The sequence below is a fragment of the Podarcis tiliguerta genome (genome assembly GCF_965153285.1).
Source record: "Podarcis tiliguerta genome assembly, chromosome: 11".
NCBI lineage: Eukaryota > Metazoa > Chordata > Lepidosauria > Squamata > Lacertidae > Podarcis > Podarcis tiliguerta.
Window position 1 is genome coordinate 7,487,317 of NC_139544.1, and position 23,371 is coordinate 7,510,687.

Below are 23,371 nucleotides of genomic sequence, written 5' to 3' on the forward strand. Positions count from 1 at the left end.
AAGTGAGAGCAAGTTGCAGGCTTACTGTGCTTGTTATGGGGCATTGGGGCATCCAATGGTCAGCATCCTGTATTTTCCTTAGGATTCATCCCCAGAAGATTGGGCGCACGATCCACAGGTATAGATGCCCTTAAGGGTGGTATTCAGTGCAAGGATTTCCACTTGCCCAAAGGGACTTCCTCCCCCCTTTCTCTCATGCACACTCCACACTTTCCCTAAATCTGCTCCAGAAGGTTGGTGGAATCCTTAAAGCAAATTTAGGAAGCACGCAAGAGGAGGAGAGTGAAAGGGTGTTCCCTTGTACATGGATAAATAATTGTGCTGATGGAATGAAAGACTTGGTGCTACATAGGATTCCACCTTAAAGCGTTGCTCTGTTTTGTTTAAACGGCAGGGTTTTGACTCTGGCAGTGATGTGTCAAAAAGGTGGTATCAGTTTGGTACACATCCACTCTAACCTTTGTTATGTGCAGCATTTCAAAGCCTATTTTAATTAGTTCTAAATTGCTTTTCTGCTGATTCCCCACCCCCCAAAACATTTTCCGCATTGCAGTTAGGGATTTATTTCTTTTTAAATGAGTGGTTGTATTGGGGGAAGATCACAGCTCATTGGGTGAATCCGTAGCTAGCACCAAGTGAGCTAAATGGACCAGTGGTGTCACCAGGTATGAGCACATTTCTGTGTTCCTTTCATATTTAATTTTTGCCTTTTTTTCTTGCCGAATAATTTTTTATCAGTTTTCCAATATTAACCCAATTTTGCATATGCCAATGAATTCCAAATTTTTGTCATTTCTATTGTGTGTAGCAATAGAAAATATTTTTGTACTATACTTAATAAATACCTTTCCTACTGTCTTGTGTTTCTTAGTGGACAGTTTGCAGTAGTAAGGAAATGTCGAGAGAAGAGCACTGGGGCACAGTATGCTGCAAAATTCATCAAGAAGCGAAGAACAAAATCCAGCCGCCGAGGAGTGACTCGAGAAGACATTGAACGAGAAGTAAACATACTGAAGGAAATCCAGCATCCCAATGTGATTACTCTGCACGACGTTTATGAAAGTAAAATGGATGTAATTCTTATTCTTGAACTGTAAGTAGTTTTGAAATTGCTTTTTAGGGGATGGGGCAGTTTCTGAAAATCAGAAATGTATGTTTTTGGAAATGCACCTTCTGTCAGTTTGTGCTGTAAAAAACTGTGGTACGGATCTTAATAAAATATCTGCAGCTTTTTGAGAGAAGGGTGGTAGTTCTGGGTGGTAGAATTGTGAAAAAGAATTGTGTTGTGTGTGTGCACAGAGGTGAGTTAGAAAATTTATTTTGTTTTAGAGTTTGAGAGTTAAACAGTGAGGAAACAAACAAGAGAATCAAACTGAGTGGTGAAGTGGAAATCCCTGTCATTTTTACCCACATGTGGCAATTAGGTTTCTTTTCCCCCCGGTTGCAAGTTTCTTGCATTTTGCTTGTTGGTGGAGCAATAGAAGTACTCTATTGCTCCACCAATGCATGGTTAGAGGGAGCAGGCTGGGAGAAGGTGGAGTCAGAAGCTGAAGAGGCAACAGAGTTTAGTGAGCAGGAAGAGGCTGGGGCAGAGAGCCTCCCAGACTCAGTGGCAGGAGAGGAGAGGGGACAGAAATGAAGCAGGCTGCTGAAGAATCAAGGGGTGTCTGCCTCCTCCTGCGGCCATCTCCCCTCCTTCCTGGTCTCCCAGGACACACAGAGAAATGAAGAGGGCAGAGCAAAGGGAGACAAAGCGAAGGAGCCTTAGGCTGCTGGGGAAGGCACAGAGAGAGGAGCCTAAGATAGTGGTGGGAAAAGCAGGGACCCTTAGTCCTTGCAAGTATGATACACTGATTTGGTTTCTTTGAATAAAGCATCCACTGACACCAGTGGTTGTTTTTTTATTGCTGATTTACTCCTGGCACTGGCTCCTGACAGAAACGAAGCACTGTTAAGTAAATATCTCAAATGCATGAAAAAGGAACTCATTTGGTTTGGGGAGTCGGGCTGGAAACTTGAACCATCAATTTTTCAAACTTACTCATTTAAAAATATAATTTTCAATAAAGGTTAACTGCCAGACATCTGGTCTGCTATTGCTGAATATTTCCCTATAATTTATTCCTTCTTGTTAGTTAACGCTGCTTAGCTGGCTTAGTTAGTTAGTTAGTTAACACTGCTAGTTAACTAGTTAATGCTGCTGAGCCCCATGGGGGGGGGCGGGGATTTCATCTAGTATTCAGTATACATAGGATGAATCTGAAAAGGATACAGATTTAACATGAGAGTGCGCGCAGTGCTGAGAGGGCAGAGGAAGCTGATTTCGGTGTGGCTTCTGTGACTGGCTCCTCCTGAGAGCCAGAGAGGAGGAGCTGCTGGCCATTGAAGCCATGCTGCACTGGGGTCCATGCTCAGCCCCCTCCTGATGAAGCAACATTGGGTACACGATGTCACACACACGTGACACCCGCTGAACCCCCTCAATCTTGTACTAAAGTCGGTGCCTATGCCGACTTTATCACTCTTTTCTTTTCTATCTTATCAAGCAAGAAGAAAAGCTCTTAACTAAACGTTCAGGCCTCATTTTTCACCATGAATGATCAGTGAAAAAGGATAGGCTCCCCAATAGCAAAACCAATCAGGCTAATCTCTGTTTTGTTCCGATTTACTCTCCGTTTCCAATGTAGGCCATTTTAATTTTGTTAAACGCACTGGGCTTAAAATGCTCCATGGGACAATAACTATTTAGCTGGTGCCTTAATTATTTAATCAGTTCATTAATAAAGGCATGTAAGTACAATGCTACTAGCTCATTAAGGAATGATGATGCTGGTTTTTGAAGCTAATCTGTTTCAAGGTTACTGTTTAAAATCTATAATTATATCTTATGGGATGTAGCATTTAATCCCAAAGCTTGAGAAAGGGTTGTTTGCTTCTTTTGAAAAATAATTATTTTCTAGTGCTGTGTGATATATTTTTCCTCCCAGAGGATGGAAGTGTTGACTGCACGCATCTTTTTGTTACTGTTAAACACAGTGCTTGATCTTCTTGAAGATTCTCAGTTAAACCTTGCAATAGAACCTATAGCCAACTCCACATGTATGTTTTCTGTTGATTCCATTTGTAAACTCCTTATGCATGCATAAAAATATAATTGCCTCTTGTGATCCAGAGAGGGAGTACTGTAGATACAGCTTTCTTGTGCGTTAAATACTGAGGGGTTTCATTGGGTTTGCAGCTGTTTTGCTCTGGGTATATAGGTCTCAGAAAAACAAACTCTGCAATGGCTCCTTGTTGCTTCTACCTCCAATACAGTAATCACAGTCCTGGTCTTGGTTGTTGGTGCTTCTTCCATACAAGAGATTAACCAACATGTCAGAAAAAGCAATTCTCAAAGAGCTTGTTTCTGGAAAATGTTTTATGTTAAGGATGAAACTAGAACAAAAATGAAATGTTAGGTTGCTGAAACGTTGGTTCTGTGGTTGTTTATTCTTACAAGGATACAGCATATGCCAGTGACTAATAGTGTCTGCTGTTTGCTTAGTGTGATCTTTGTGTTATTTTATGCTTGGGGAAGCAGTCAGTATAAACTTTCAGGTACGAATTGGAGAAATTGCATTGGAAAGGTTACTTTTCTGCTGCTGAATGAGAAAGCTGCAGGGTTCATACATGATCTGAATTTAATGTAATTATATGCTATGTTCGTTAGAAGTATTTGGAGTCTGTGGGTGGCACTCACTATAATGTTCTGCTAATCAGAGTTCAAGAGCATGCAGTTCTTTAAGGAGCTATGCAGAATTTACTCAGTAATCCCTATTAGAGAACCAGAAGGAAAATAATCAATTAGACTTGCCCTCAGCTGTTGTCATAAATATGCTGCAAATAAAATCTCCTGTGTGGAAAAAATATGGCGGCTAATGTAGGGGACAAGTTATTTCTTCAAAGGACAAGTTAATCATCAACTAATTAGCACCACTTTGCTGCGCTGCATTTCTTTTCAGAAATATTTATAGCAGATGTTCAAGAAGTGAACTTCTGAAAACAGAATTTTAAACATTCCACTGGCTTCATCTGGGTGAAATGGAGATTATTCACATTTTAATTTCATAATTTGCTTTTTAGTTCCATTAAGGTGAATAAACTGCTCAAGCTTAACTTGGTGCATGCTGTGGCATTATAATGAATCACAAAGCAGCAGTGCACTGAAATGTGGGATGTGTTAGCAGTTACCCTGCTTAGGTAAACCTCTTAGATGTGGCCTTTTTTTCATGTTTCTAGCCTATTTGATGAAATGCCTGCCCATTTACAATGGTTTCACCTGCATTTCACATTGAGAAGCAAAGGTTGTTTCCTGCCCATGGCTACCGCTACTTTTTTCTTCCGCTTCTCTTCATTTCTTTAATACTACTCCAATCCCCTCTAATCCAACCATAGGTTATGCCCATTACTGTCTCCTTTAATTGTTCCTATTAAGTTGTTTTTCTGTAGTACCGGTATATACAGTCTTTATTGTTCGCATCTATCTGTCTCAAGAGACTTATGAAGTGTGCCTCTGGGGGTGAAGGCAAACTGCTGGAGAATCACAGCGCCTGCTGTGGTTGTGGAGACAGGTAACAATGCCTGCCTCCCATGTTGTTTTTGCTGCTTTAGCAGCACTGAAGTGACCTTTCTGGGGTGCAAGCCTGGCCAGTGTGTATGAAGGTCCTGGGTGGCCCAGACAACAAGACCCCACACTTAGCTTCACTGATGTGGTCAAAAGGGAAGCAGAACAGTACATTTGGTACTAGCTTGGCTGCAGAAACGAGTTGCTGAAATGAGGCGTATGAGACACCATCCAAGTGTCTTTCGGATTCCACTCTGGATTTGTACGGAGTTTACTCCTTAGCAGATACAGATTTTTTCCTCCAGATTTGCTGCCAAAGCCCTTCTCATGAATGAGTACAGCTGCAAGGCAGCAGAGGTTCAGGATCAGAGCTTTCCTTTTCCTAGATGGGTGACCTTACCAGGTTGACTAGCCCCATCTGCCCCTCAGTTCCCTCTACAACATGTGCAGTAACTGCCTTCTTGACTGTTGGACCTGCTGTTGGTCTTGACCGCTCAATCCGCCAGAGCCTTTTTTCGAAAGCAGGGGAATTCCCATAGGCTATCCTCTCCAGGTTTAGCTGACCAGTCGAAGCCATTTCCTTGTGTGTGGTCACTGCTGCATGCTCACTGCTCACTGCATGCTCACTGCATGCTCACTGCTTCTAGGAGTCACGGGTGCAGGGTATACATTATCCACCTAACATGAATAGCAGCCTTTATGCGAAAAGCCCATAAGCAGGACCTGAGCACCTCAACACTTGCCTCTTTCCTTTAAAGTCAGATTGCCTGACATCACAGTGACATCGGGTGATTGACAAGTGGTGGTCCAAACCCCTGTCAAAGTGGCCTGTGGAGGAGCTCGGGATCCTACCGGCTGGCCAGAACCTGTTCTCCATCACCTGTTATACACAAAGCGTGGTGGGCGCTTTATACGTGCAGCTATTCATGTTAGGCGTATAATGTATAAATTCAAAGATAATGTATCTTGGACAAAGCAAACTTCTGCAGGAGAAAATGAAAGTAGTGTGGGATATTGTCATACTAGCAAACTTTTAAATGAAAATATATTCTATAAAATAAGGGACCTGTGGTTCTCCACGTGTTCTTGGACTGCAACTCCCATCAGCCACAGCCAGTATGACCAGTGCTCAGGAATGGTGAAAGCTGTAGTCCATCAACACCTACAGGCCACAGATTTGTGAAAGGATATTCAATGAATGGCCCTAACGAGTGGGATATTCGGATTCTTGAGCTATTCAAAGTTGAGTGGAAGGCAGAGAACTGAATTGAGCATTGGGATATGGCTTGACATGTGGAGTATTTTTAATCTTGGCCTGCAACCCTTTACTCCCCTTTTATCTTCTGTCCAGTTTTAGACTAAGCTCTTCAGGGTATGAGCATGTCTCTCTAGCTGCTTAAAAATGACGCAGCTGCATAAGCAATAAGAATTAATAATGCTCTGCGACTGATGGTCACTCAGGACTAGTTCAGATTGCTAGGGAAGGCAACACTCTGTACATCCTTGGGACACCCATATGCATGCCTGCCTTTCACATGAAATTTTCATATTGCCCTACATACATGCAAATGTATGATCACAGCTGTGCTATAAAGTAGAATTGATTGCACATAAAGGGCACATTGCATTTATTCATATATATTAGCTGCCTCACAAAATAATTTCTCTTGCCAACGTACAATACATCAAATATTATAAGCAAGGTTATAAACACAACAAAAATACAATACAGTGGACCCTCTGGAGATGGATTTAATTTGTTCCGGGGGTCCATACGCACCCCGAAAAATCCATAACCAGAGGCGCCGCTTCTGCACGTGGCGCACAGAGCGCTTCTGCACATGCGTGAGCAGCGAAACCCGTAAAAATACTTCTGGGTTTGCCGCTTTCGCAACCCGAAGATTACGTATCCAGAGAGGTACATAACTCGAGGGTCCACTGTAAATTTAGCACTGAATCCAAACCCAGCTTAGAAGGATAAAACATATGTCAGCCATGATCGCAAAACATTTTTAACATAAAAAGAGTGGGAAAAAACACCTCAGCCAGCCATATAGGACAGTGATTGCATGTGTGGTTGTATGTCTTCATATGAACAAGAAATCATTATGGGATTCACTGCGTCAGATAGTGAAAGATAAGGCCATTGTTGAGATTTGTGTGCCAGGTATGCTAGTGGTTTCTTGCAGGGAAGATGGAGTGTGGGACAGAGGAGGCTGTTGCCTTCACACCCTGTTATGGGACTTTCCAGATACATCTCACCAACCCCTGGTGGACTTAATGGCACTTTGTCTATGGGCTGTTCTAATGCCTGCACAACACCCCAGTGGTGAGATGAAGGTACCCATGATTACCCCTGACAGTACTACAATTGCTTTAGAGCTTTAAATTAAATAGAAATACGGGCTTGGCTGTTTCATACATACTTTGGTAGCTTCCAGATTGGCTTGCATACCATGTTCTGTATAAGGCTACTTTTGGAAGGCTGGAATAGTTCAGCTTGTTCGGAATGATGCAGCGACACTGTTATCTGGGTCTGATCACAGAGCACATATTGTGCCTCTTGAAGCTTGACTGCCTACAAGGTAGTTTGCAGGCACAATAAAAAATAATGGTGTTAATTTTTAAAGCCACAGACAGCCTAAAACCAGGTTACTTGAGGGAAGACTGATTTCCATTCAGACCTTTCCAATTTGTTGTTGTTGTTGTTGTTTAGTCGTTTAGTCGTGTCCGACTCTTCGTGACCCCATGGACCAGAGCACGCCAGGCACTCCTGCCTTCCACTGCCTCCCGCAGTTTGGTCAAACTCATGCTGGGAGCTTCGAGAACACTGTCCAACCATCTCGTCCTCTGTCGTCCCCTTCTCCTTGTGCCCTCCATCTTTCCCAACATCAGGGTCTTTTCCAGGGAGTCTTCTCTTCTCATGAGGTGGCCAAAGCCTCAGCTTCAGGATCTGTCCTTCCAGTGAGCCCTCAGGGCTGATTTCCTTCAGAATGGACAGGTTTGTTCTTCTTGCAGTCCATGGGACTCTCAAGGGTCTCCTCCAGCACCATAATTCAAATTTATATACGGTTCCAATTTATATACGGTTATAGGTAAGGTCTTTTCCATCTCTGTGTTGTGGATCTCCACAAGGAAAACCATCCAGTTGACTTCTTCTCCCTTGTCTTCTAAAGATTGCTTAAGGTATCTTTCCCACTTTGAAGAAGAAGAAGAAGAGGAGTTTGGATTTGATATCCCGCCTTTCACTCCCTTTTGTTAGTCTCAAAGCGGCTAACATTCTCCTTTCCCTTCCTCCCCCACAACAAACACTCTGTGAGATGAGTGAGGCTGAGAGACTTCAGAGAAGTCTGACTAGCCCAAGGTCACCCAGCAGCTACATGTGGAGGAGCGGGGAAGCGAACCCGGTTCACCAGATTACGAATCTACCGCTCTTAACCACTACACCACACTGGCTTGGGTTGGTTTTTTTTGTTTTTGTTTTTTAATTACCACTGTTGAGTTTCAGTGCCAAGTTGCTTCTTTTTATGGGTTAGTTGCTGCTTTGAGAGCGCTTGGTGAATGGGAAGGAGATATATAAATAAGTAATAAATACGATAAAGACAGTGGTAATAGGGAAAGATCTTTTCATCGATGTTTCATTTTAAAATCCACCTTTGTCACTTAACATTTGTTGCTAATAATGTAGATGCTGACACAAAGAAGTAACGTTTGGAACAAAAAAACCAAGAACATTGCTCCGTTGTTTTCAGAGAGTGTTGCGATTCAATTTTGTATAGAACGAAAGGATGTGATGGTGAGCCAGTAAACTGTTATTGTCAGCTGCTATTCATCATCACAGAAAGTGATGGATGGAAAAGGGGCTGTGCGTGTACACATTCATTTGTAAGAGTTTCTTGACAGATTTTACAATCAAAATATTTGAGAACTTTTAAAATGTAGTCTTTATGCAGGCAAAGGGTACACAGAAATATTTAAAATAAAGTTTGCTGCAGCACTGAAAATTATAACCAAAGTATGGAAATGGTTGGGAGATGGCAGGAGTCAACGTTTATAGAGTTATGGCGAAAGAATGTGTGACTTTTCTGTGTTCTGCTTTAAAATCAATAGTTGCGTATAATATTGCTATTTCTCTTCTGCCACCGGAGGCTTTCTAATACTCCCACTTCCTGTCATCCAAAACAGTGTATGAACCTCATTGATTTTCATAAATTAAAGTACAACCTATGATAATAAAGCTAGAAAAATAGTTCAGTATACCAGAACAATTCTTCAGAGGCAATCGTCAATTTTCTAGGTGCCTAGAATTTTCAAGCATGCATTGTTACATGGCAGACTGAAATAAACATTTGAATTGTAATTAAAAAAAACAAAAACAAACGTGTTCAGATCCTGTGCAGGAAGCTTTTAAGAATGGATTGCCTTTCTTAATATGGCTGTACAAAGTCCTTAAGCTGAAAAAAAATCAATAGGCTAAAGTCAATAACTGCTGCTCCTATTCTCACAGTGTTGCAGGAGGGGAGCTCTTTGATTTTTTAGCGGAAAAGGAATCTCTGTCTGAAGAGGAGGCCACGGAATTTCTCAAGCAAATCCTCAATGGTGTTAACTATCTGCACTCTCTGCAAATTGCACACTTTGATCTCAAGGTATGTTGGATAGATTTTAAGTTTGGGGAATAGTGCCTAAAGCAACGCTTAGAACTTGGATAGCATAATAAAAATCCCCATTATTTATGTGAAAGGTAGCTATTGATAAGAGTATCATGGTGGTGGCGGAGCATGCCCCGGGGCTTCTGCACTATTTCCTAAATATTTTGTGCCCCTACCTACTAGTCCACTCATTTTGCCCGCCTGAAAGAACCTGTGCAGTCTCAGTGCCAAACCAGACTTAATGATTGATGAATGTGAGTAATTATTAATTGAAGGAATACTCTGGTTTTGAACTGGATGTGGAAAATGAATTGAGGAGAACTTAATTAAAGACTTGCTGATTTAGGGTAGATGGGGAGGGGGCTCAAATTAATTGAAGAATTTATTTTACTTAGGGTCATTTGGATGAGAAATAAATTAGCTTTCTGCTGTGAAGTTTATTTCCAAACTTGTATTTGTATATACAAATTAGCATGTGCAAATGTGTGTTTTACGGGTCTCTGCTTCAGTTATTTTAAGCACTTAGGAATACTCCTGATTTTGAAAAGAACAAATGGGAGTCTTGCAGCTCTTCTATGCGCAGGACCCACCATTATATTATGATGTTTGGATATAATAAATCATCATCTGGGAACCCTGTGTCAAGTCAGGATTCAGTGTGAGGAACCAATGTGTTTTCACAGCCACAGGGCCATTTCCGTTGAGTGTGATGCTTAGAGCATATGAGTTTGAGTACTTGTCAGGAAGAGATTATTTTTCCAAATTGTTCCTGTGTTTTGCAACTGCTCACACGCAACCAATCTTTTTCTCTTCAAAGCCTGAGAACATAATGCTGCTGGATAGAAATGTACCAAAGCCTCGTATCAAGATCATTGACTTCGGCTTAGCGCATAAAATAGACTTTAGTAATGAGTTTAAGAACATTTTTGGGACGCCTGAATTTGTTGGTGAGTGTTGTACTTCCCCATTTAGCTGTTGTGGCGTGTTTGCATGACAGTGCTGAAGTGGACTGGTTCATATAGCCGGAGCAGAACTGACCTCCATTTTCCACATGAACTGGAAACTTCAGTCTACTCAGTCTCTCACCTGTACTGTCTGTGCTGAGAACAGGGGCAGTGGTTGGGCAAGCACAACCTGTCCAGATTGCACAGCAAAAGAATTTACCTAGGACGATCCTGTAGTGTGTACTTCTCCCAGTTTCTCATTTGCCATGCAAATAAAGGAACATACATTACAAGTTCGCACACATTTTTCCAGCCCTCCTGTCCCCATATTCCCTTCTTAGAAATTAGTGACAGATGGATGGCCTGAAAATAAGAAACAGTTCTACCCATTTGCAAACGCCTGGTAACCTGGAGCTCATTCCTGGTGCCAGATGGGAGACCTTTTATTTATTTAAAAATATTTATATCCTGCTTACTCATCAAAAGAAATACCAAGAGAGGTTTACAGGAATCTGCTGATGACACCCAGCTCTGTTTCTCTCTTATATCTGACCCAGGTGTTGGCATGGTATCAGCTGGTATCTGGAATCAGTAATGGGCTGGATGAGAGCTAACAAATAGAAGCGCAATCCAGATAAAGAGGGTGATGATGATGAATGATTTATCAATCCAGGAAAGTGGTATTCAGCCTCTTCTGGATGGGGTTGAGCTTCATGAGAATCAGGTCTCTGAGTTCTGCTTGCCCCTGCTTTGCAGGGATACTCAGGTGGCCTATGTTTCTTGTACCCAATCTCCAAAAACATCCAGGTTTGGTGTCATGTGTTAGACATGGGGCCACTCTGGAAGAACATCCAGAAATTACAGCTAGTTTAGAGCATGGTAGCAAGATTGAGTCAGCACCACAAGAATACTTCAGTGGGATGGAGAACTTCACTAGCTGCTAGTTCATTGTTGAGTTCAATTGAAGGTGCTGGTTTTGGCCTTTAAAAACCTAAATGGCTTGGAATCAGGGTATCTGGGAGACTCTTTTCTACCAGATAACCATCAACTAAAATCTTGGTTCGTTTGGTTTTTGAGATTGGAAGGGTGGCTACCGGAGAGAGAGGTCCATTTCACTGGTGGTGCCCAAATTATGAAACTCTCTCTCTCTCTAGGTATGTTCACCTTGCACGTTTATTGCAGCTTCCCAGGAAATGTCCTAAGCTTTTAATGACATCTGATCAGCATTGATGGTATCCTGACACCCATTTTAAATGGATAAATTTGAAACGCTTAGGACATTTTTGTTTAGGCACGCTTATTCAAACATGTTGCTGTTTTTAATCTTTTTTACTCTTGATTTTAAATATATTTCAATGTTATTGTTTGTAACTGTTTTTACTGGACTTTTAATACAGCTCAGTCGGTAGAGAGTGTGAGACTCTCAAGGTTGTGAGACTGAGCAAAAGATTCCTCCATTTCAGGGGTTGGACTAGAGCATGGGTAGGCAAACTAAGGCCAGGGGTCTGGATCCGGCCTTATGAGTAGAGTAGAATGTGTCCTTTTATTTAAAATGCATCTCTAGGTTATTTGTGGGGCCGGCCTGGTTTTTTTACATTACTAGAATGTGTGCTTTTATTTAAAATGCACCTCTGGGTTATTTGTGGGGCATAGGAATTCATTCCTTTGCCCCCCAAAAATATAGGCTAGCCCCCCACAAGGTCTGAGGGACAATGAACCGGCCCCCTGCTGAAAAAGTTTGCTGACCCCTGGACTAGAGGATCCTTGTGGTCCCTTCCAACTCTACAATTCTATAATTCTATTATTCTTGTAAACCATTTGGATGTTTTTCTACCATGAAGTGGTATATAATTTTTTTAAAATAAAAATAAATTTGTCCAAAGCTTTTTTTAGTATTACTGTCTGGCTGCTGCTGCTCTTTTTTGCTTATTTGTTCTTTAGTTGGTTGTATGCTGGCTTATTGTTTTTATTCTAGTTGTTCTAAAGCACGTGTGGAATATATAGATCTCTAAAAAAAAAAAATCTCGCATCCATTTTAGAATATGTGAAAAGGGTACAGACTGAGCCACAGGCCAGTTCCTGAGACTGAAGGGGGAAATATATTAGCCTGATAGGCAGTAGTCAAAGGGAAGGTAAACAAATACAGAAAAAGTGAGAGAAAACCAAATTATAAAAAGAACACAGATGAAAAACATTGTGCCACTAAAGGAGGAAGAAAACAAGACACTTGTAATTGAAAAAGAAAAGTTCAGAGACCAGCAAGTGGTTCATACTAGAAAAAACATATAGGAATTTAAGCAAGGTGGATGAGTGTTAATGCAAAAATAGAAATTCTGTGGAAAGGAAAAGCTGTCGACAAAAGTGCGTAGATTGAATAAAAGGAATAGCTGTTAATTTAATGCATAAAAGAGTGTTCATTTATCTCTTTGCATGTAGCAACATATAAAGCAAAGACAGTGAGAAGGAAAAAATGGATGTTTTATTTTAAGTTCCTTCCAGGCACTAAAAATAGTCCACATGAGGGAGGAAACTGTTGGGAACTAATGCAAGTTTTTAAAATAGACTCCATAATGACTTGGAAAATATGTTGAAATACCAATAACAATGTAGAACATTCCTACTGTGGAGTATAGGGAAGGAAGGCAGAGGGAAGCATTATATAAATAAACCATATAAAGCAAAGTTGTTTCCATATCGAAATAAGAAAAGGGGGAGAGCATAGAACAAGGGCTGTGATAAAGGGAAAATCTTCAGGTTGACATAAAGCAAAGGCACCAGGCATTTGAATAATTGGGGGGGGGGGTATTGAACAGCAGGAGGAGAAGGAATATTTCTAAAATTAACTCAAGAAAAAAATGTCATGAAGATAATAAACAAAGATAACCACACAAAAACCTTGCACACAAGACCAAAGGAGTTAAAGTGACTAGGAACAGTCAGGAAAACATTAAAAGCAGACTTCTGGGGCTTGTATGTTTCCGTATGTTAAGAGAGCAAAACAGGAGACAATAGCAAGTGGAAGAGAGATTAACAGAGAAATAATGTTGAACGTGTACATGTTCATCAAGCAGAAATAAAAGAAGAAAATGGTACGAGAGTGGGTGGTAGTGTTTTATATGTTAGGAAAAACATAAGCCTCTCAGAGTGCCAAACACATTATTATTAGGCAGTTTGATATGCACATGTCACTATTGCTTAGGGCTACATTTCATATGTGAGCAGTGGTGATCATTACATGTGTTCAGTCTTTACAAGTTCTCTTTAAATGTTGCCCATCCTCTTGAACACTGTTTCTAGGTAGATAATATTTACCTGCATTCAAACTAATTTGAATTTGAATATTTGCAAATTTAACACCCTTTCCTTTCTGTATGTGGAAGTCCTGATTTTCTGCCTGTACTTTCTATACTATATATATATATATATATATATACACACACACACACACACACACATACACACACACACACACACACATATATATATATATATATATATATATATGTGAAAGGTTTATGTCCTACCTTTCAATATAAAGCTTGTAAGGTGGATAAGATGGTAAAAACAACTTAAAACAATACTTTTGAAATAAAATCGCAATTTTGTGTTTACCTGATTGCTTTGTAACTAAAATCCCTAACAAAACCACAGACAAAGTAGCAGTAAAATAGCAGTGGCCAAAGGAGAGAAGGAAATCAGTTTAGTGGAATGACATTGCCTTACTTTGGGGCAGGCATGTGCAGATCGCACAGTAAACTTGATCCAAAGCTGCTCTGACCTTTTCCTCCTCTTGGGAAAATAGCACCCCCTCCAGGATGATTCTACTCTGCACCTAATCACTGAAGGCAGGTCATTCCCAAAGCTGATGCACAGATTCCTATGGAAGCAGACAGTCCCAAACTAGTGTACAGTGGTGCCCTGCAAGACGAATGCCTCGCAAGACGGAAAACCCGCTAGACGAAAGGGTTTTCCGTTTTGGAGGTGCTTCGCAGGACGAATTTCCCTATGGGCTTGCTTCGCAAGACGAAAATGTCTTGCGATTCCTGGGGGTTTTTTTCCGCTCCCCACCCCCTTTTTCTAAGGCACTAAGCTGCTAATAGCCTTTTAGCAGCTAATCCGCTAATCCCTTAAGCCTTTAATAGCCGCTAATAGCCGCTAAACCACTAATAGCGCTAATCCGCTAATGGGCTTGCTTCGCAAGACGAAAAAACTGCTAGACGAAGAGACTCACAGAACGGATTCTTTTCGTCTTGCGAGGCACCACTGTATATAGTTTTATAAGTTAAAAACTTTGACATCTCTCCAGATATAAATGTGGCAATTTTTAGTTCTGGTTTGATGATCCTGGCCCAGCTGAAGTTTCTGGGCAGTTTTCAAAATCAGTCCTGCATACAGTACACAGCTGATGTTTTGGGAGCGTGAATACTTCTGGCAATAGTATATACATGGAATGTGTTGTTTTCAAATACAGGGGATCATAATGAATAAATATCTTACAGAACAGTCTGAATCAGCTTCATAAAAAGTTTAAAAGGGGGTGAGGTTGTGATAGAATGAATTGTAAAATAAACTAACGATAAAATGATTGTGGGTCTGCATTTGTGTAAACTAATGCAGCTTGTAAACTAATGTTCAGATGATTCCTGTTGGAAAATCTGCTTTTTCCCTTTGCTCTTTCTAGACCCCACCCTTGTGGTATGTATACTTCATAGCTGAAAAAAATATATCGTTTTGTGTAAAACTGCTCTGCTATAGACTAACGCTTCTGCTTTGTCTCTTAGCTCCTGAAATAGTAAATTATGAACCGCTGGGCCTTGAGGCAGATATGTGGTAAGTTCACAATTCTTCTGCACTTGAACGTTTTGAATTTTTTTTGTGTCTTTTTGAACAGTGATAGACACTCTCTTCTTTTTTCAGGAGTATTGGTGTAATAACGTATATTCTGTAAGTATTAACACTCTAAGTCACTTTGTTTTACCCATTTGGTTATTAAATCAACTCTACAAAGTTATAGTCAAGGTTACTAATCTATCCAGGCCCATATTTTGGATAGTTGTACATAATTTTCCAAATATATGCTTCAAACTACTGATTACAAACATAATTTGTAGCTGTCCTTATTTTCAATGTTACGATTTATTATTATGCTCCTCTATATGGGAACATAATTTTATTTTATTTGAATAGTGTGAGTTTTTCCATGCAGTCAGCATAAATGATGAAAAGCGAAAATATGTAAATTCTGAGAGTTGCAGTCACTGTGAGAAGATAGTGGAGGCCTTGTTTAAGTTATTGGGCTAAGCTTCAGAATCACTTTTAAAACTCAATCCTGATACCAAACTTTTTGTCCTGGAGTCATACTACAGTGGTACCTCAGGTTAAGTACTTAATTCGTTTTGGAGGTCCGTTCTTAACCTGAAACTGTTCTTAATCTGAAGCACCACTTTAGCTAATGGGGCCTCCTGCTGCCGCTGAGCCGCCGGAGCACGATTTCTGTTCTTATCCTGAAGCAAATTTCTTAACCTGAAGCACTATTTCTGGGTTAGCGGAGTCTGTAACCTGAAGCGTATATAACCTGAAGCGTATGTAACCCGAGGTACCACTGTATATCATTGTGACCGAAGTTACTTTTTGCAGTCTGAGTGGTGCATCGCCGTTTCTCGGAGAGACCAAACAAGAAACATTAGCCAATGTGTCTGCAGTGAACTATGACTTTGAGGAGGAATTCTTCAGTAACACCAGTGCTTTAGCGAAAGATTTTATAAGAAGACTACTAATCAAGGATCCAAAGTAAGTTTCTTCCAGGATTCATTTTGTGATTCAAGCAAACAGGATTAGTTGGTAGTTACCCTTATCCCTTTCAAAGTGAAGGAGATCTTTTCTTGATCCAGACTATCAAGTTTGCTGCCCTTACCACCACCACTTTTGCATTTGCTTATTTATTAGTTACTTCTAGCATGTTTTCATTGCTGTATAAATATGTAGTGGAAGTAACTGCCTGAAGAATATGTTAGAACCAGTCTGGTGTAATGTTCAGAAGCTCCAGTTGGAACCAGGAAGACGTAACGTTTAAGTGTCCACTAATCTATGACGCGGGTGGCGCTGTGGGTAAAAGCCTCAGTGCCTAGGACTTGCTGATCAAAAGGTCGGCAGTTCGAATCCCCGCAGCGGGGTGCGCTCCTGTCATTCGGTCCCAGCGCCTGCCAACCTAGCAGTTCGAAAGCACTCCCGGGTGAAAGTAGATAAATAGGGACCGCTTACTAGCGGGAAGGTAAACGGCGTTTCCGTGTGCGGCTCTGGCTCGCCAGAGCAGCGATGTCACGCTGGCCACGTGACCCGGAAGTGTCTCCGGACAGCGCTGGCCCCCGGCCTCTTGAGTGGGATGGGCGCACAACCCTAGAGTCTGTCAAGACTGGCCCGTACGGGCAGGGGTACCTTTACCTTTACCTTTAATCTATGAAACTGACCATGGGCCACTCCCCATTTCTCAGCCTAACCTACCTTACAGAATTGTTGTGAGAATAAAAATAGGGATTACGTATATGCCTTTTTGAGGCCTTTGAAGAAAATACAGACCATAAAAGTAATAAATGAAATGAAATATTTTTTTTCTCCTTTAAAAGGAAGAGAATGACAATTCAAGACAGCTTGCAGCACCCATGGATTAAGGTTAGTGTGCAATGCATAGATTATTATATTAGTTTTACCTCTTTCTTTTGCCCCTGTAGAAGGCAATATCTTCTTTGTTCATTCTTCTTCGCTGAAGGCTATAGCATTTCAAAGTGCTGTTTTAATTTTCTCACAGCCGAAAGATACCCTTCAAGCACTTAGTAGAAAAGCATCTGCCGTGAATATGGAAAAATTCAAAAAGTTCGCAGCACGAAGGAAATGGAAAGTAAGACCTAACAGTTCTTTATAGTAACTATTGTTCTTTGGCTTTGGAATAAGTACATGTAACAGCGGGTCACATGAAATCATAATGCTTAACTATGCTCTAACATGGAACAAGCAGCATGATGGTACCCACGGCTCATCCTCGTTTATTGTCCCCAGCACAACTGGGCCAGGAGTAAAGAAGGAGCAGGTGGGAATGAATGGTTAAAGATTAAGTGTAGTTTAACATGGCATGTCAACATAGCCAGTATATATTAACACATGAAAGCTATTGAGAGTTCATCTGGGCTTTAAATGATTTGGTTAAGTTCAGTCCTGAACTTCTTGTATATTTGTTAGACTTTTAGAGTGAAATTGGTACAGGGCATTACAGCTGAGCAGCATATAGTATTTCCAGTGTATCGTGAGAAATGAAAGACGAGCAGGAGGAAGTAAGAGCAGCAAGGAGTTTCTTGCAAACTGTGGAAAAGAGACGTGTAGGATAACTTGGAAGAAAGAGATATGGAACAGTGTGCGTAATTATCATCAGGGGATAATAACTGTTAATAGAGAGAGAGAGAGTTAGCAAATAAGTCCAACCAAAGAAAATAACTCCTCCTTGGAAACGAGATCAGCAAATGCAAGGCAGATGTGGCTGTTGATGAATTCAGCCCTATAAAAATAGATCCCAAATTTGTCCTAGATCTGACTTTCTAATGTGATAATAAGTCATTCCAAGGTTATTTGGCTACATCAGTGGCAAATATTTAATGTCCAGTATGCCTTGTCATATTCACCATATGACAGAAGCCCTAAAAATTAGATGCCTCTCCAAATGCACAATGGCACATTGAACCATGTGCCACATAGAACAACATGCCACATAGTGCTAACATGGTAATATTGGTGGTGTTGCTGCTTGGCAACCCTGTTTTATTAATATGCTTATTAGCAATCATTCACTGATGATAAGTGGATCTTTCCTCAGTGGGAAATACAGGCAGTGACTGTTTTAGGTGTGTCTGATATGTGTGCGACTGCATCATTCCAGACCTAAAAGTGACCTGAAAACATCAGGGACGGAGTGTGGTGTTTGCAGGCTTTTTCAATGGGTGTTCTGATTACATGTGATTTCACACAAGTGCACAATGATCCGGAACGCAATCCCCACACAACTAGGGAGTTGCCTGTAATGGTGCCCTCTAGAACAGGCTTCCTGAACCTCGGCCCTCCAGATGTTTTGAGGCTACAATTCCCATCATCCCTGACCACTGGTCCTGCTAGCTAGGGATCATGGGAGTTGTAGGCCAAAAACATCTGGAGGGCCGAGGTTCAGGAAGCCTGCTCTAGAAGTTGTTGGACTATAATCATCATCCTGGACCATCAGCTATCCTTTTTGGGGCTGATGGAAATTGAAGTCCAGCAACATCTGGAGGGGGTACCGTTGGCTAACTCACCATCAGACGACACTATTTTATTTTATATTTTGGATGGGCAATTTGTCTATAGGGAATCAGATCTGAGAGGATTGTTCTGCAAGGTAAAGTGGGAAGAAATAGAGAGAGTTGGCAGTTCAGTTTGGATACAACAAGGGCAGGGGGAATAAAGGTTTTAGCAGGACTTAACCTGGACTGGAAACAACTGTCAGGCTGTCTGCACTTCCTTCCTGCAAAATTCATGTAGGAGCAAATCTTTTTGCTGCCCTCTGTAGCGATCCTGCTGAACAAATATTGCAGATACATTGTGAGTCTGCAGCCTCTTTCATCTAGAGGACACTATATTTTAGAGCATGACCCCTGGAATGCTCAGGGAAGTATGGAGTGTGTAACCATACTATTATCTTGAGGCAAATGGGTCATATAAAAATACAGACCTTTGAGACTTAGCTTGATTGCAACTACTAACAGTTTAGCCATATTGCTTGCGGAACTGAACTCATATCAGAAATGTTTCCTATAATGAGTTTTTATGGTTTCACATAAATATTTGTCTCTTCTCTTACAAAAGCAATCAGTGCGCTTAATATCGCTATGCCAAAGATTATCAAGATCCTTTTTGTCCAGAAGTAACATGAGCGTGGCTAGGAGCGATGACACTCTGGTAAGTAAATACTTGGGAGTATGGGGATTAACATAGCATATAACATCTTCTGAACTGCAGTAATTGGAACTGTAATGTCCCTTGCAGGTGTTTCAAATTGATCCCAAGGAACTGAGCAATAAATACAGACAAAAGACAATATGTGAACAATACCTGTAATCTAGTTTAAGATAGATGACTAAATTTTGCTCAGTCAGTTCTGCTTTCCATATTTCTGCATGAAGCTAATTCATTGCAATGCTATTTGAGCACCACTAATGGGTTAAATCTAGAAACAAGCCAGGAGTCTCTCAAGTAGATAGAGGAGAACAGCAGGTATCAAACAGAAAATTGGGCTGGCGTTTTGTCTCCCTCCTTCGTACAGGTCACCTTAATTACAGCAGTAGCTTGGCTGGCGGACATTGGGGTACCAAAGTGTAAGAAGATTCTCCCCCTTTCGCTTGTCTGAGCTGCCATCAGTGTGATACAGTTGAGAGGTGCGGCCCCCTTATTTGCTTTAGTGTAACCGTGTAGCTGGCCAAGAGATGTGAAAAGAGACTCTGTGTCATTCCCAATAAGTTGTTGGTCACCCAGTGAACTTCATGGCTGAGTGAGGGTTTGAACCCTGGTTTCCCAGGTCCTTGAACAGACCCATTAAAATTAATAAACATAACTGTTAGACCCCTTAATTTCAGTGGGTCTGCTGAGTAAAACACCCATAGTTTTTGGTTTTAAGACTAAACCATATTTTAGTGACCATAATGCAAAAACTGGAAGCATTTGCTTCCTGGTTTTAAACTTGCTTTAGATACTCATCATGTCTACACTAAGCAAAAGTGTGGTTACTTTGAACTATGTTTTTTTTTTTAAACAAGCCAGGCTCAGATTGTGATATTTGGTTTAGGTTTGCTTTAATAAACCATAGTTGAAACAGCTGTTCTTAATTTAGAGATCATAATGTATTGCGTGTTTAGTTTAAACCAGCAACACTTCCTTTTTATGCTTTCACATGAAAGCAGGTATGCTATCTGTTTTGAGTCTTTCTGATTTACACTTGGAGGTGCATAAATCCTGTAGATTTCTTTTTAAAGGTTTGATTCTGTACTTCATGAAATGTGTTCTTAAATACAGTGGTACCTCGGTTTACGTACTTAATCCATTCTGGAAGTCCATTCTTAAACCAAAACCATTCTTAAACCAAGACGCGCTTTCCCTAATGAGGCCTCCCACCACCGGTGCCCTTCCACCATTCGGATTCCATTCCTAGACCGAGGTAAAGTTCGCAAACCAGGACATTACTTCCGGTTTTGCAGAGTTTGTAAACCAAATCATTCGTAAACAGAGCTGTTCTTAAACCAAGGTACCACTGTACTAGTTTTAATAAGTATCAAGCAAACATTTTTTCCCTTAGAATTAAAAGTCCTTAGGCATTAAAAATTCTGCAGAGTGGCAAGTCTTTCTGTCTTACTCTCTTTATCTCACTTTGCTAACTTCTACATTTTTGTAAATAAAATCTCTGCTTATTGATGTGCTGTTATTTTTTAATGTTGAATCAGTAATCGTAACCGTTGCAGAACCAGCTCCCAGTAGAATTGTAGCCTCGTGCCACTGTGGTTTAAAACCTTATAAACTCTAGATAGGAGTAATTTATAGCACTGTTCTGCTTTAAGATGTCGTTCTTGGGAAATAGATGCTTCTTATTCCTGTTTTTATGTTGATGTAGCTTTTAAAAAACGAATTGTGAAATGCATAATAGAGCTCTTTTAAATCAGGGTCAGTGATATGTGCTGATGCATAAAAAAGGAGACTCTTATTAGAGAAAGTAAATTACCTCCAGAATTTAAGCAGATGTTATAACAGCTTGTTTCCCATTGGGAATGGCAGTCATACTGTGAAATGACAATATATTGCTGCTGAAGAGTTTATTTCCTTTCCATACCCTCTTCCCTCTCAAAGCTAATAACTTTTTTTCTCTTGTCTTTCCCTTCCCATCTACTTTCTGGTTAATTTATGAGGACGAGGAAGATTCATTTGTAATGAAAGCCATCATTCATGCCATCAATGATGACAATGTTCCTGGTCTCCAGCACCTTCTGGGCTCTTTGACCAATTATGATGTCAATCAACCTAATAAGGTATGCTGTTGCTGTATAGATTTAGCAGCTAAAGAAGAAGAAGCTATCATTTTTACTGACAAACAAAGATCAGCCCAAAGACTCATGAGCATTCCAATATCAATTCAGGAAAATCTTCCTGGGAAGGTTACAGAGGACACCGGTTTTGTTTGGGGGGTTTTATTTGCATGTGTGGACAAGGAGCTATCTCTCCCACTTGATACCTAGCTTTTAACACCCGTTTTGAGAAAATATCACAACATCTATAGACAGTTACTTCCGTTCTTGATGTCTTTGCCCAGATTTGCCAGCAGTGATGAGTGGAGAAGAAGGAAAAGCTAAGGCTGTTGAGTACAGTTTAGGCCTCCCCTCCAAAAAAAACCATGTCGGATCCAAAGCTACCATTGCTGCCTCTCATTGGGTGGTCCTGGGGAGGGAGGTATCTGGTGCTGCCTGCATGAGTGGGTGGAATGGATGGTTGTTGCTGTGAGAATGAGATGTTGCATAGTTAGCTGTTCCTCTTCCTTTTCATAAATGCTTGAAAACCGGCAGTGTACCTCCAGCCCTGAAAAACTTGCTTTTCTATATAATTAAAATACTCAGCGCCTTTATCCTTCAATCATTATTTATCTTCCAAATCTTTCGTTGTCTTTGCATCTCTCCAGTGAATTGGTTTTTCATGATTTGTCAATATCCTTTTTGAAATACGATGCCAACTTACACAATGTTCACAAAGCTAAATTTAGCAGTCCTGTTCCTCACTACATTATGAAAACAATAATCCTAATAATGAAAAATAAAGACTCTGCATGTTAGCTGTAGGTTTTATTACATACAGAGAGCTATTGTACATGGTGCACCGGACCCACTCTAAATCTTTCTCAGAAACTCATAGCATTGCATTTTTGGATGTTTGTTAAATGTATCTGGACTTTCAGAGCGATTTTGATGCAGCTCTTCAAAAGCAGACGCTTACTCTTCGTACACAGATTTTGCATCAGCTAAAACATGAGAGGCAGTGTGGTGTAGTGGTTAAGAGCGGTAGTCTCATAATCTGGGGAACCGGGTTTGATTCCCCGCTCCTCCACATGCAGCTGCTGGGTGACCTTGGGCCAGTCACACTTCTTTGAAGTCTCCCAGCCCCACTCACCTCACAGAGTGTTTGTTGTGGGGGAGGAAGGGAAAGGAGATTGTTAGCCACTTTGAGACTCCTGAAGGGGAGTGAAAGGCGGGATATCAAATCCAAACTCTTCTTCTTCTCTTCTATATGTATTTATAAATATCCATATACCACTATATCATTAAAAAATCAAAGCGGTTTACAATCTTGTCTTCATATATAATAAAATCTGTTAAAAAATTAAATCAGAGACTATCAACTAGCTACAGTGGTACCTCGGGTTAAGTTCTTAATTCGTTCCAGAGGTCCGTTCTTAACCTGAAACTGTTCTTAACCTGAAGCACCACTTTAGCTAATGGGGCCTGCTGCTGCCGCCGCACCGCCAGAGCCCGATTTCTGTTCTTATCCTGAAGCAAAGTTCTTAACCTGAAGCACTATTTCTGGGTTAGCGGAGTGTGTAACCTGAAGCGTCTGTAACCCGAGGTCCCACTGTGTGTGTGTGTGTGTGTGTGTGTGTATGTTGTTCTCTCCCATAATCTCTTGAGACCCAGCCAGATGGGTGGGGTATAAATAATAAATTATTATTATTGAGAAAAGTGATCAGTTTTTAACAGTTTGTTCATTGCAGCATGGGACACCTCCATTTCTGATTGCTGCTGGATGTGGAAATATTCAAATGCTTCAGTTATTCCTAAAGCGAGGTGCCCGCATTGATGTCCAAGATAAGGTGAGACAATTGTTTAGAGTGGTATCTAAATTTGTTACTTATTCGCAGTGCATTTTAGAAGGAAACAGATTGAACATTTGTTTACATTATTGTAAATCAAGATTATAGATTGCAATCATTCCTGCAGCTCAGTCAGTCATATTCTAAATTTGGCAAAGAGCAATTGCATTTCTCACCCTTTCGTTAGTATCAGCAAGTTAATACCCATATGAATTCATTTTATTTGAATGAACACCTAAACAAAATGTTTCCACTTTGGAAA

General features: G+C 40.7%; 1 protein-coding gene across 3 annotated transcripts in view; it reads left to right on the forward strand.

Annotated features, from left to right (window-relative positions):
- Window positions 1-23,371, forward strand: part of DAPK1 (death associated protein kinase 1) — a 551,448-nt gene that overhangs the window by 498,769 nt on the left and 29,308 nt on the right. For all 3 annotated transcript variants that reach the window (XM_083403321.1, XM_083403320.1, XM_083403319.1), the window contains exons 3-13: window positions 872-1,093; window positions 9,111-9,249; window positions 10,070-10,199; window positions 14,978-15,026; window positions 15,114-15,140; window positions 15,834-15,986; window positions 16,820-16,865; window positions 17,002-17,091; window positions 19,077-19,169; window positions 21,164-21,283; window positions 23,011-23,109. In XM_083403321.1, coding sequence (XP_083259447.1) covers window positions 872-1,093; window positions 9,111-9,249; window positions 10,070-10,199; window positions 14,978-15,026; window positions 15,114-15,140; window positions 15,834-15,986; window positions 16,820-16,865; window positions 17,002-17,091; window positions 19,077-19,169; window positions 21,164-21,283; window positions 23,011-23,109 — 1,168 coding nt within the window. The remainder of the gene's footprint in view (window positions 1-871; window positions 1,094-9,110; window positions 9,250-10,069; window positions 10,200-14,977; window positions 15,027-15,113; window positions 15,141-15,833; window positions 15,987-16,819; window positions 16,866-17,001; window positions 17,092-19,076; window positions 19,170-21,163; window positions 21,284-23,010; window positions 23,110-23,371) is intronic.